Source organism: Cynocephalus volans, chromosome 9 (assembly GCF_027409185.1).
Source record: "Cynocephalus volans isolate mCynVol1 chromosome 9, mCynVol1.pri, whole genome shotgun sequence".
NCBI lineage: Eukaryota > Metazoa > Chordata > Mammalia > Dermoptera > Cynocephalidae > Cynocephalus > Cynocephalus volans.
In genome coordinates, this window is record NC_084468.1 from 107,710,515 (window position 1) to 107,723,506 (window position 12,992).

At 37.5% G+C, this 12,992-nt stretch overlaps 2 protein-coding genes across 3 annotated transcripts in view; one reads left to right on the plus strand and one right to left on the minus strand.

Annotated features, from left to right (window-relative positions):
- The window catches only part of NUDT6 (nudix hydrolase 6), a 37,232-nt gene extending 26,368 nt beyond the window's left edge, over nucleotides 1-10,864 (minus strand). Inside the window, exons 1-3 of the mRNA XM_063107478.1 lie at nucleotides 10,726-10,864; nucleotides 10,070-10,426; nucleotides 5,832-6,035 (exon numbers count right to left, since the gene is read on the minus strand). Of these exons, the coding sequence (XP_062963548.1) occupies nucleotides 5,832-6,035; nucleotides 10,070-10,426; nucleotides 10,726-10,864 (700 nt within the window). The remainder of the gene's footprint in view (nucleotides 1-5,831; nucleotides 6,036-10,069; nucleotides 10,427-10,725) is intronic.
- The window catches only part of AFG2A (AFG2 AAA ATPase homolog A), a 362,485-nt gene continuing 360,303 nt past the window's right edge, over nucleotides 10,811-12,992 (plus strand). For both annotated transcript variants that reach the window (XM_063107833.1, XM_063107834.1), the window contains exon 1: nucleotides 10,811-11,025. In XM_063107833.1, coding sequence (XP_062963903.1) covers nucleotides 10,863-11,025 — 163 coding nt within the window. In that variant the 5' untranslated portion in view covers nucleotides 10,811-10,862. The remainder of the gene's footprint in view (nucleotides 11,026-12,992) is intronic.

The following is a 12,992-nucleotide window of genomic DNA, read 5'->3' on the forward strand; positions in this document are numbered from 1 at the left end:
GGTTTGGATCCTATACCAGCCAGCAGCCAAAAAATAAAAAAAGAGGTAGTAAAAAAAAAAAAAAAAAAAACCAATAGAAAAGATCAATGAAACAAAGAGTTGGTTTTTTGAAAAGATAAACAAAATCAATAAACCATTCAGCCACTCTGTGTCTTTTAATTGGGGAATTTCTTTCTTTCTTTCTTTCTTTCTTTCTTTTTTTTTTTTTTTGAGGTTTCTTAATTGGGGAATTTATTCCATATACATTTGAAGTTATCATTAATATATAGGAACTTGTTACTGCCATTATGTTACTTTTTTTCTTGTTGTTTTGGAGATCCTTTTACCTTTGGTCTAGTCTTCATTTAATGTCTTCTTTTGTGATTAGACTAATGAAGAAAAAAAGAGAAGCCTCAAATGAAATCAGAAATGAAAAAGAAGACATTACAACTGATACCACAGAAATACAAAGGATCTTAAGAGACTATTATGAACAACTATACAGTAACAAACTAGAAAACCTTATTAGAAATGAATAGAATAAATTCCTGGAAACATACAACTTACCAAGGTTGAAATATGAAGAACTAGAAAACCTAAACAGACCAATAATGAGCAATGAGAAAAAGCAGTAAACAAAGAACAAACACCCAGGACCAGATGTCTTCACTGCCAAATTCTTCCAAACATTTAAAGAACTAACACCAATTCTTCTCAAACTCTTATGAAAAATTGAAGATGAAGGAATACTTCCAAACCTGTTCTATGAGGCGAGCATTACTCTCATACCCAAACTGGAAAAAGACGCAACAAAAAATGAAAACTACAGACCAATATCCCTAATGAATGTAGATGTAAAAATCCTCAACAAAATCCTAGCAAAGCAAATCCAACAACACATTAAAAAGATCATTAACCATGATCAAGTGATATTCATCCCAGGGATACAAGGATGGTTCATGATATGCAAATCCATGAATGTGATACGTCACATCAACAAAATGAAGGAAAAAACCCACATGATTATTTCAACAGACACAGAAAAAGCACTTGATAAAATCTGACATCACTTTATGATAAAAATACTCAAGAAATTAGGTACAGAAGCAATGTGCCTCAACACAACAAAGGCCATATATGACAAACCCACAGCTGATATACTGAATGGACAAAAGTTGAAGCCTTTTCTTCTAAGATCTAGAACAAGACAAGGATGCCCACTTTCCCCACTCTTATTCAGCATAGTACTGGAAGTTCTAACCAGTGCAATAAGGTCAGAAAAAGCAATCAAGGGCATCCAAATTGGAAAGGAGGACATTGAACTATCCCTATTTTCAGGTGATATGATCATATACATAGAAAACCCTAAAGATGCCACCAAAAAATTGCTAGAACTAATAGATGAATTCAGTAAAGTGGCTAGATACAAAATCAACCCACAAGAATCAACAGCTTTCCTATATGCCAATAATGAAATATCTGAAGAAGAAATCAAGAAAGTAATCCCATTCACAATAGTAACCAAAAAAATGAAATACCTAGGAGTAAATTTTACCACGGAGGTAAAAGACCTCTACAATGAAAACTATGAAATATTGGTGAAAGAAATTGAAGACAACACAAATAAAGGGAAAGATATCCTATGTTCATGAGTTGGAAAAATTAATATCATCAAAATGTCTGTAAAGCAATCTACACATTCAACACAATCATTATCAAAATACCAATAACATTCTTCACAGTAATAGAAAAAACTGATCTTAAGATTTGTATAGAACCACAAAAGACCCCATATCGCCAAAGCAATTTTAAACAAAAAGAACAAAGTTGGAGACATCACATGTTCTGACTTCAAAATATAATATAAAGCTATAGTAACCAAAACAGCATGGTACTGGCATAAAAAAAGACAAATCACCAATGGAATAGAGGGGCCAGAAATAAACCCACACATTTATAGCCAACTGATTTTCAACAAAGGTTCCAAAAATATACACTGAGGAAAGGACAGCTTCTTCCCCAGTCTTGGGAAAACTGGACATCCACATGCAGAAGATTGAAACTAGAGTCCTATCTCTCACCATACACAAAAATCAACTCAAGATGGATGAAAGACCTAAATTTAAGACCTGAAACTATTAAACTACTTGAAGAAAACATAGGGAAAATGCTACATGAAAAGGGTGTGGGCAGCACTTTTTTGAACAAGACTGTATAGGCACAGGCAACTAAAGCAAAAATACAGAATTGTGACTACATCATACTAAAAAGCTTCTGCACAGCAAACTACACAGTGAAGATACAACCTATGGAATGGGAATAAATGTTTGCAAACTACACAGTAGACAAGGGGCTAATATCCAGGATATATGAGGAACTCTAACAAACCACCAGCAAAAAAAACCAACCCAATTAAAAAGGGGATAAAGGACCTGAACAGACATTTTTCAAAAGAAGACATACACATGGCTAACAGGCACATGAAAAAATGCTCAACATCACTAATCATCAAGGAAATGCAAATTAAAACCATAATGGAGACATCATCTCATTCCAGTTAGAATGGCCATTATCAAAAAGACAGAAAATAACAAATGTTGGTGAAGATGTGAAGAAAAGAGATCTCCCCTACATTGTTGGTAGGAATGTAAATTGGTACAGCCATTGTGGAGAACAGCATGGAACTTCCTCAGAGAACTAAAAATAGAACAACCCTATAGCCCAACAATCCCACTACTGGGTATATACCCAAAGGAAATAAAATCAATATATTGAAGAGACACCTGCAGTCCTATGTTCATTACAACATTATTCACAAAAGCCAAGAGGTGGAATCAACGTAAGTGTTCATCAACAAATAAATGGAAAAAAAACTGTGGTATGTACATAAAATAGAATACTATTCAGCTATTAAGAAAAAATGAAATCCTATCTTTTGCAGCAATATGGATGGAATTGGAGACCATTTTGTTATGTGAAGTAACCAGGCACAAAAAGACAAATACCATGTGATGTTTCTCATATGTGGAATCTAAAAAAAAAAGGTGATTCTCACAAAAGTAGAGAGTAGAATAATGGTTACCAGAGGCTGGAGAAGTGGTTGGTTGAGGAAAGGGTAAGTGATGGATTAATGGGTATAAAACTATGCTATCTAACCTAAGTTAATCATTGTACAGTATATGCATGTATTGAAACAACTGTACTCCACAAAAATGTACAATTAAATCTTAAAAAAATAAGTAAAATAAAGAAGGAAAACTGCTAAATGAGATATAATTAACATTAATGTTGGCTTCTATTAGGAAATGTAAACTATAATCTAATTGGGCTTTACAAGGGATAGAAGTCCAAAGAAATGCTAAGAAAACCTACCCGTAGATTTTAATAATTTGTGACTGCTAAAACTGAACTTCTCCCTAAAGAATTCACTATAAACATACACACAATAACACAGACAAACCAACACTGCTAAAACAATTTAAGTGACCTCTGCTGGTTACAACATAAAAGTTAAATAAATCCAAGGATATCTGGGATTAAATAGAGGTTATTATTATATTATTATGATTATTCAGGCACTGTGCTAACTGCTTCATGTTATCTCAGGTACTCGTCACAATACTCCTGTTATGAGTGCCTGAGTTCACAGAGCCCTAAGTAGCAGAAATGGGACCGACAGCCAGTCTATCTGAATTCCAAGCAGGTACTCTTCTCACTGTGCAACACTGCCCCTTAGCCATGCTACATCTGCTCTCCCAGAGGGCTGACATTTCTACTTGAAGATCTATCCAATCATTCATTCAAGAAATATTGAGTACCTACTTTAGGCCATATACTGTCTTTAGCTTGAGGATACAGTGGTGAACAAGACAGATCAAATACTTGCCTTCATAGTTTATATTACTGTGGGGGAGATTAAGTAGTGATATAACTTCAGATTGTGATAAATTGTATAAAGAAAAATTGATGGGATTGGTGTGCAGGAGAGAGAAGGGTCAGAGCTTTTCTGAGAAGGAGCTACTTGAGCAGAAACTTCAGCTATAAAGAACTAGATAAACAAAGCTCTGGCGTGTGTATGTACTGCAGGAAGAGGCAGTAGATGTAAAGGCTCTGAGTCAGACACAATCTTGTGGGGTTTGAAGAACAGTAAGAAAGCCATAGCTCCCTCTATTCTAGGTGCTCCTACCTTCTGTTTTTTATAACAACAAATGTCAACTATTTTCTCTCCACTTAAAAAACTCTGCACTTTTCCAGAACAATTTCTTATATTACCTTGTCTCTACCGCCAATAACCACTTCAAATCCTCATTATTCTTCAAAACTGGTCAAGTTCCACCATCTCCCATTCCCTGAACTTATCTGGTACTTCCAAACTATAATACACAATATAGTACTTAGTTATAAACAGGTCCTTCACAGGATACTATTTATGCATATATTATCAATTCTGCAGTAATAACTGGAAACTCTAATTTAAAAGTCTGTGCCAATGAATGATAATTATCTGTATGAGTTTCCAACGAGGTATGAGGCTTTCACCAAATTGTCTAGTAGAATATTTTGAAGTAGAACTGAATAGAAATTTTCTGAATGTCTCTATTGCTGCAAGAAGTAAGAACACAGACAGAGAAGGCAATTAGACATCCTTTGAACAACTTTAAAAGATTTCAGATGTGCAAACTACCTCAAAAATTCTTGTAATTTATATGAAGGCAAATAAAATTAATAATTATGTTAGTATTTAATATGTATTATTGCTTTCATTTATTTAAGATCATAGGATTCCTTACTATTTTAGTTTTTCTGGAAATCTAAAATTATTTTAAAATTGTTATTATTTATTATTAGCATATTCATTTTACAAATCGTGATTTTTCTTTATGCCCTTTACCTGACCTATCACTCCACAAACTGCCTCCTTCCCTCTCCGCTTTCTAGTATCCTTATGTTTGTTCTCTCCTGAAAGTTCAACTATTATTGTGGTCTTTTCTTTCTTTCTTTGTCTCTTTCTTTTTCCTTCTTTCCTTTCTTTCTTTCTTTCCTTCCTTTCTTCCTTCCTTCTTAGTACACAGTTATGAGTGAGAACATGCGGTATTTCTCTTTCCTTGTAAAATTTTTTTAACTCTGGTTCTCAAAGGGTGGTCTTGAGACCAGCAGCAGCAGCAAAAGGAGAAAAGGCTGCAGGAAAATTATTAGAAATGCAAACTCTCAGGCCCCATCCCAATCTACTAAGTCAGAAACTCTGGGGACAGGGTCTAGCAATCTGTTTCAACAAGCCAGTGATTTTGACATACTCAGCAATTTGAGAACTCCTGTCTTCCTGTGAAAACAGTCTTTTTATAATTTTCCTATGTCCCTGAAGCTAATCCGAGACTTCAAAATTCAACAGTATATTTAAAATATGCTATTTTAAACAACTTACTGAAAATGTCTTTAAGAGGTAATGCTCAAATCATTAAAAAATTGGTTTGCATTACCTTAAATTCAACCTAAAAGTTATCTTTTATTTTACAAATTCACATAATTAGTGCTAATATGCTTAACTGTAATGAATTTATTCTCTCATCTGAATTCAGTTCTACTACTTGATAGTTAAGTTCAAATATCTGTCTAAAACATGACCAAACATATTCTTTGGAAAATGAAACTTGCTTGTTCTCTGTGCTGCCCTCTGCTGATTTGTAAGGCAAACTTCATTTATTTGAAGGTGCTAGCAGTAGTCCTAAGGAAGATAATTATTTAATCAAATAACTTATTCCATATGAATAAACTATCTGCGCACTGTAAGAAGCAAGAGATTAGGCGAACCTCTAAAAAGTTAATGCTGGGGTTGACCTGAGTTTGAAACTGACCTGCAACTCCTACTTGATGTGTAGCATATCCTGGTAATCTGCTCGACCCTTCTGCCAGCCACAAAGTCAGCGTTGATGAATCCGATTCTGCGTGGTGAAAGCTGAAGCCCAGAGAAGCAGCAGGGGCAATAAATCGGCTCTGTAGGATGGGAATGTGCAGCCATACAGCTATCCTACCTTCTGATCTCCATTGCTGTATTGCTGCTAAAATGTAGAAGATAAAAATCTGTAAGTATTTTCCCTGGAGAGGAGTAGAATAAATTAAAGCTCAGCTCAGTGTGTCACCTCCTCCAAGCAGCCATCTTTAAGTATGTACTTTTCTTACTGGTTAGCTCTCTGGGAAGAGACCCCAAAATGTCCTGTTCACAGCACCAGCATGGGAACTACCATGTTTCATCATAATTACCACCTTGTTTATATGATTTTTCCATAAGACTGAATTCCTTGAGAAGACAGTCAGTATAATGTTGATCTTTATAAATATATCATCTAAAACAATGCTTGGCACATAGTGCTCAAAAATTGTAGAATGGACAAATAAACTGATTAAAATGAAATAAAATAGCATTTTAATGTTGTTCCTTTTAAAATCCTTAGTTTTAATCTTTATAAATGATTATTATGGACTCTATTTGCTCCTCAAGAGTTCTGTCATAATTTGTTTGTTTATAAATGTAAAGGTGGTTAAAAATATAACTTTATTTTTAAATAATGTATGCTAGTTCTAGAAAATTTTGAACATAAAAATATAATGAAGAAATCGAAACTTCACATTTTATTAGCATGCAGAAATAAAATTAAAAATTTTGGTATTTTCCCATGATCTTGGAATTAACATCATACCATATATAGTTTACATCATATGCCTTTCACTATATATTTTAAACATTTTGTTATGTCATTAAAATTCTTTCCATAAATATGAATTAATGGCTGCATAGTTTTCCTCCCATAGGTATACCATATGTTACTTAACCAACCTTCCACCCTAAGACATTTAGACTGTTTCTAATTTTCCTTTATTACAAATAACACCAGAATGAACATAAAGATAGATTTTCTTTAAAGTCTCTTATTTTATTACTTAAGATTGAGCCAGGGAAAAAAGATGCTAACATTTATTTGAACCTTACAAGTTCCAGACGATTTATACATATTATCTCATTAAGTGCTCACAACCACGAAAGACAGGTATTATTACCTTTAATTTATGGGTGAAGAAATGAATACTTCAGTTTTAGAAAAACTTTTCAGATCACTTTCTCCATCCATCATCTTACTTAATCTTTACAATAACCCTGTAAATGTGTGTGACTTGGGAGGCTTGATTATCTATTTAATGGTTAATTTTCTTTTCCTCTCTTTTCTTCACCAGTTCTGCAGTAAGCTCCTCTCTGTTAAGGACGATGTTCTTTACATCTTTGAAAGTCAGTGTGCCTAGCAGTGACAGGCACATGGGGCCTTTAATAAAGAGTTGACTTGACGTAGCATGTAATGGGCTATGGGATCACATCCTTCTCGCCTTACTCTTTCTTTGATTAAAACTTTTAAAAATTGAGGTATAATTATATAACATGAAATGCACAAATCCTAATTGTACATTTGATGAGTCTGATGTATGCATACACCTGTGACCCACACTTCCACTAGGATTATAGAACATTTCTATCACCCCAGAGTTCCCATGTGCTCCTTCCCTGGCAATCCTTCCAATCAAATAAAAAAGCTGGTTTCCAAAAGCATAGTTAGCTGCTTGTTGCTTTATATCTTTACACTCTTTGTCTTGGAGAATCCATCGACTTTCACTGCTTCGACTAACACCTACATGAGGATGGTGGCCCAGTCCTGCCTCACTGAACACTAAACTTTCTGCTCTATGGCTGCTTTCAGATATTTCCCCAAAGCTGCCACTTCAAACTGCAAGAAGGATGTTCAAAACTGAATCCTACACCCCACACTAGCTTCATTTATGTAATTCCTTCTTTTCTCTTTTTCTGTAATAAATGTTAATACTTTTTCCTTTGCCTCCCATCCCGACAACTCATAACCATCCCTGAGTCCAGCTTGTACACCACTTCTTTGACAAAAAATCTTTTTTTGTGTGTGGTTGGCTAGTACCAGGATTAAACCCATGACCTTGGTGTTATAGGGCTGCACTCTAACCAAATGAGCTAACCGGCCAGCTCATTTGACAAAACTCTTTCCTAACCACTGCTCGTGTGCTTTCCATTATGTGAACTTAAGAACTACTTGCTATGTATGATTTATTAGAACTTATCACCTAATGATATCTCTTCTGTTATCTATTTTTTCTAATCATATTTAATATTCTATGCATTTGCAATCTTATAGTTTAACCTGTTACTATGCACTGGGGCTCGATTCATATTTATTAAATGATTGGCTTGCCTAAAGTCACACACCTAGTCAGTGGCATAGCAAGTACCAGAACCAGGGCTATTTCACTACTGATGCAGATATATTTCATGTGAAGCTAACAACATAATACCTGTTTATCCATCTAACTTTAGAGTTGTCAACAACAAAACGAACACTAGAAGAATAGTGAACTTCATGTGTAACTATGCGTAACAACTGTTGCTAATACATTATACACAATCAGTCCAATATACCTGAAAAGAGACTTCCTATTAGGCTTAGGTTATTTTCATTTCTCTTGATAGGCGCTACCATTCTGTTAGTTTTGTTTGACTTGACAAACACAGAAATAGCAGCTTTTAGAGACCGGAAGCTACTGATTCTCTCTATGCCTCAGTACCATCATCTTTAAAATGGGGATAATAATGGTATCTACCTCACTGGGTTGTTATGAGGATTAAATGAATTGATATCTATAAAGTCCTCAAACCAGTATCTAGCACTTAGTTGTACAACAGAATTTGTTTTATTAAAAAATATAAAAAGTATATGATACTCCACAGTTTACAAATTAGTTTCATGTAATTTATCTTTGATCACCACATCTATCCAGTAGAATAATTAGGGCTAGCATTATTCACAATAGCAATGTAAGAGGCAAATATTTTCAGTGGCAATTTGCCTGACACCTGACTAAGCTATATGGCAGATCCTGAGACTTGAACCCTGAATGTGTGCCTCCAAATCTAACATGCTTTTTGCTTTGCCATGCTGACTGGCATAGTGCTTTGATCACTATTTGGTCACTGGTTAAGTATCAGTGTGTGCAATAAATACCTGTGTCTACCCACACAAATGTACATACACCAGAGGATGAGTTGGTTTGATTCTCCTACTGGTGATATTGTTGGAGTCTAAGTATGCTTGTCAGCAATTATTCACGGGTAGGAAAGAAAATCACATGAAGAGGTAAGTCATTTGGAAATGACGATGATTACACAATGCTTACTTGTTATATTGCTCAACAAGAGATAAAGATTATTTGAAATTTCCTGTTAGTGTGAGAGATCTGAATTTCCATGCTATGACCCTCAAGGGCAGTTTGAAGAACAGGCTGCTCTACCAAATCAAGGACTTCTCCCATAGTTAAAGCTCCTCCACCTGTTTTCATTTTTATCACTGGGCTCAAGGTTCAAAGAGAGTGGAGAGTTTTCTCAGTGAAGAGTGAAACCACATACCACCCTCCCCAGCTAATCATAAAAGACTTATTGCTTTGTAAGTACTGTAGGAAACTCCAGTTCTTGCCCCGACAGCTCCTGACCTGATTTGTGTACAAATGTGACCACTCAAAAGCTCTTTGGTAATATCCACCACCTGTATTAGAATGTGAGCGTTCTGTTTTGGGCAAAGTGCCCAGCAGAACCAAGGTTTGGTAAATGATAGGAAATAATGTAATAATATTAACAAACACCTATTGAGAGTTAAATATTTGGCAGACACCGTGCTATGTACTTTATATCATTATGCAAATTAACTCGCAGCAATCCCATGAGCTCCTATTATCCGGGTTTATGGATGAGGACAGTGATTACAGAACTTTTCGAAGGTCACACACTAGAAAGTGGACCAGACACCAAGACTGCTGATCCCAAAGTCCGGGATCTTCACCAACCGCCTCAGAGACCTCCCAGCAAAGGGCATTAAGAACTAAGGGGAGAAAATGGGTCCGGGTCACGCGTGCCCTTTCCCACATGCTCGGTACTTGACTGGTGTAGAGAGCGACATGGGGGTGAGGTTCGCGGTTATTTCACCAGAAAGGCTCAGGAGTCAGGGAAGCCCCTCTCCCCAGGCGCACTTGCCCTGCAAGCCCCTCTGGAAGGCGGCGGCGTCCAGGCAGTCCAGCGCGCCGAGCCGCGACAGGCGCACCGAGACGCCCCCGAATCTGTCCGGCTCGCCCGCTCTGGCGAAGGGATCCCGCGCGCGATCTCGGCCGCCCGAGGTCCAGCGGTACCCCAACGAAAGCCTGGGGCTGCGGGCCAGGGCCAGAACCGCGCGCCAGTAGCCTCCACTCGGCAGCTGCACCATCTCGGAGCAGTCCCGCACGCTTGGTCTCCACGCCACCCCTCCTCCGCGTTCCTGAGGAGAGCTCTCTACCGTAAATGTTAGAAGAATGCCACCCACTTTCAGAGTTGAGTTGGAGTTACTATTCTGCAGAGCTATAAAGGAGACAAGGAAGTCCTGTTCATCAGCTCCTCATACCAATTTGTTCGGCTCCAGGAAAGCAGGGAGAAACTTTCCCACCCACTTGTTTTGTTTGTAGTTTAATTCAAGAGACATTTGTTTAAGGATGGGGAAGGCAGGCCGTGACACAAAAAAGTCCTGTCTTTCATGAATTTACAGTCTAAATGGCAGTTCCGTTCACTGAATCTGTCTTCCTGATTTCTGTAGACATCAGAACCTCCGCATCCACTTCAAAGACTGCAGGTTCTGAAGATGCCGGGTTCGCTCCTGCGACTGCACTTCACTCGGGGAATTACGGCGCGAGGCGGAGCCTCGCTGACTTCTGCCCCGGAAGTTTTTCTCTCAGAGGAACGCGCACGTTGAGCCGGCTTTGCGGTCGTTTCGCCGATGCTGCCTGCCGTTTGATCTCTCATGTCTTCCAAAAAGAACAGAAAGCGCCTGAACCGAAGCGCGGAAAATGGTTCGCCTTCGCCCTCTTCTGCTTCCTCTCGTGCGGGGGCCCTTGCTCCTTCTGCTGGGCCAGGCTTCGCGGCGGCGACCTGGACTCTGGTGGTGACCAACTTCCTCGAAAAGGGTAAAGAGTTCTGGGAGGGGGCGCAACCTGAGGGGAGGAAGACCCATCGGTGTTGCCTTGAGGTGCAGACGCTTTTGAAAGTTGGGCGTGGTAAAGGTGTGAAAGCCACACAAGACTTACGTATATAAGGAAGAAGTATGTATGTATACCTAGTTCAGTAAAAATGTGGAACCATACTAAGAGGCATTACTGTGTCTTCAGGAATAAAGGTGGCATTTTCTTTCACTACTACACAGGTTCTGGTATTTAATAACTGCTATTAATTGCACACTGGTGTTAGCTGCGGGTTAGGTATGTCACATACAAATCTCATTTAATCTTCACAGAAGCTGTGACATACGGGTACTGTACAATAATGCTCATTTTACAGAGGAAGAAAGGTTAACCTGATTCCATTCAGGTTACACAGGTACTAAGTGACGGACTACAGATGTATTTGACTCCAAAGCCATTGAACTAGATCACAGCTCCCTTGACTTGTGAGAAGGGATTTATATCTGAAAAGTCATTTAGTTGGTAAAGCTTCTAGCATGCTGGATGTGTAATAGCTTTGAAAAATGGATCAGACTGCAGAAGTGGCAAGATTTTTATGTCTAATCAGACCCTAAAGACAGTCTTAGAATTAACATGGTCTTTTCATTCTTCCTCAGGGATCAGGGAACAAGTTGTTTTGTCCCGCAGATTCAGCCTCTTTTTCAGCTGGATCCTTCCCATTGACATTTAAACATGCTCGTTTCTGTCTTAAATCAAAACAAAAGCTCCACATTTTCTTCCTACCACTACTCCATCTCTCTCCACCTTGTTAAAGTTTCTCTCAAACTTCCTAAATGGGGTGGTCTCTGCCTCCTCATCTCTCATCTACTCCTTAGCCTATTCCTGTTTGATTTCCACTTCATCATTACATGGAAACTGGGCCTGCCATGGTCACCAGTCATCTCCATGTTGATAAATCCAATGGATGGTTTTTCATTGTTTATCTTATTTGACCTCAGCACTTTTTGGTGTTGTCAATCATTTTCTCTGTTTGAAACACATTACTACTTGTCTTATATGTCATCGAACTTTCCTAGTTTTTCTCCATCCTTGTTGGTAATTTGTCAGTTTCCTTTGCAGGCAAAGGTGTTGTCTTCCACCTTACCATTAAATATTGAAGTTCCTCGATTCTTAATTCTACATTTTCTTTTTCTTTCTATAAATCTTCTCTCTTTGGTAAGTTCATCCAACATTGAGGGTTTCTCATCTGTATCCTTTTTGTTTTCAGGTTTATATTTGTAATTCATACTGTTTCTGAATCTTGATTTAGTTGTCTTTTAGACTAATGCTTCTGAAACTGGTGAAACTTTAAAAATTTATAATAGGTCATAGACTGGTACTTTTGTAAAATACAGTTAAAATGAATTACTAGATGAGTTAAAAAAAACTAAAAATTTTTATTAGATTCAATAGATATAAAATTACTCTGTCAAATTGCAGTAAAAGCTTCTAAATGCTTATTCTCATTTTCTATACTTATCTCATCATGGACCAGTTACAAATAGTTTGTGGACCACATAACACTGTACAAAACTCTTTTGGAGTTCTCAGAGATACTTCAGGACTGCCTTAATGAGTGCTGCAACAAAACAAACTTTAGCCCTGTTCAGTTTTTCCCATTGCAAAATTCAGAAACTTGAGAGTCATCCATGACACCTCTCTCACACCTCACATATCCAGTCCACCACTAAGTACTGTTATCAACTAAATATTTTCCACATTCCTCTTCTTCACACCATTCTCACTGTTTCAGCCTTAATCTCAGACACCATCATCTCTCAACTGGACTGCTGCAATAGCCTTTTAACTCATTTCCCTTCCAATTTTGCTCCCTTCGTTTTTCCTTTTACACTGTGCCGCCACAATGATCTTTTTAAAATGAAAATCCTGTGGTCACCCAGATTTTGGTCCGTCACTGGGCTCCCATTGCTATC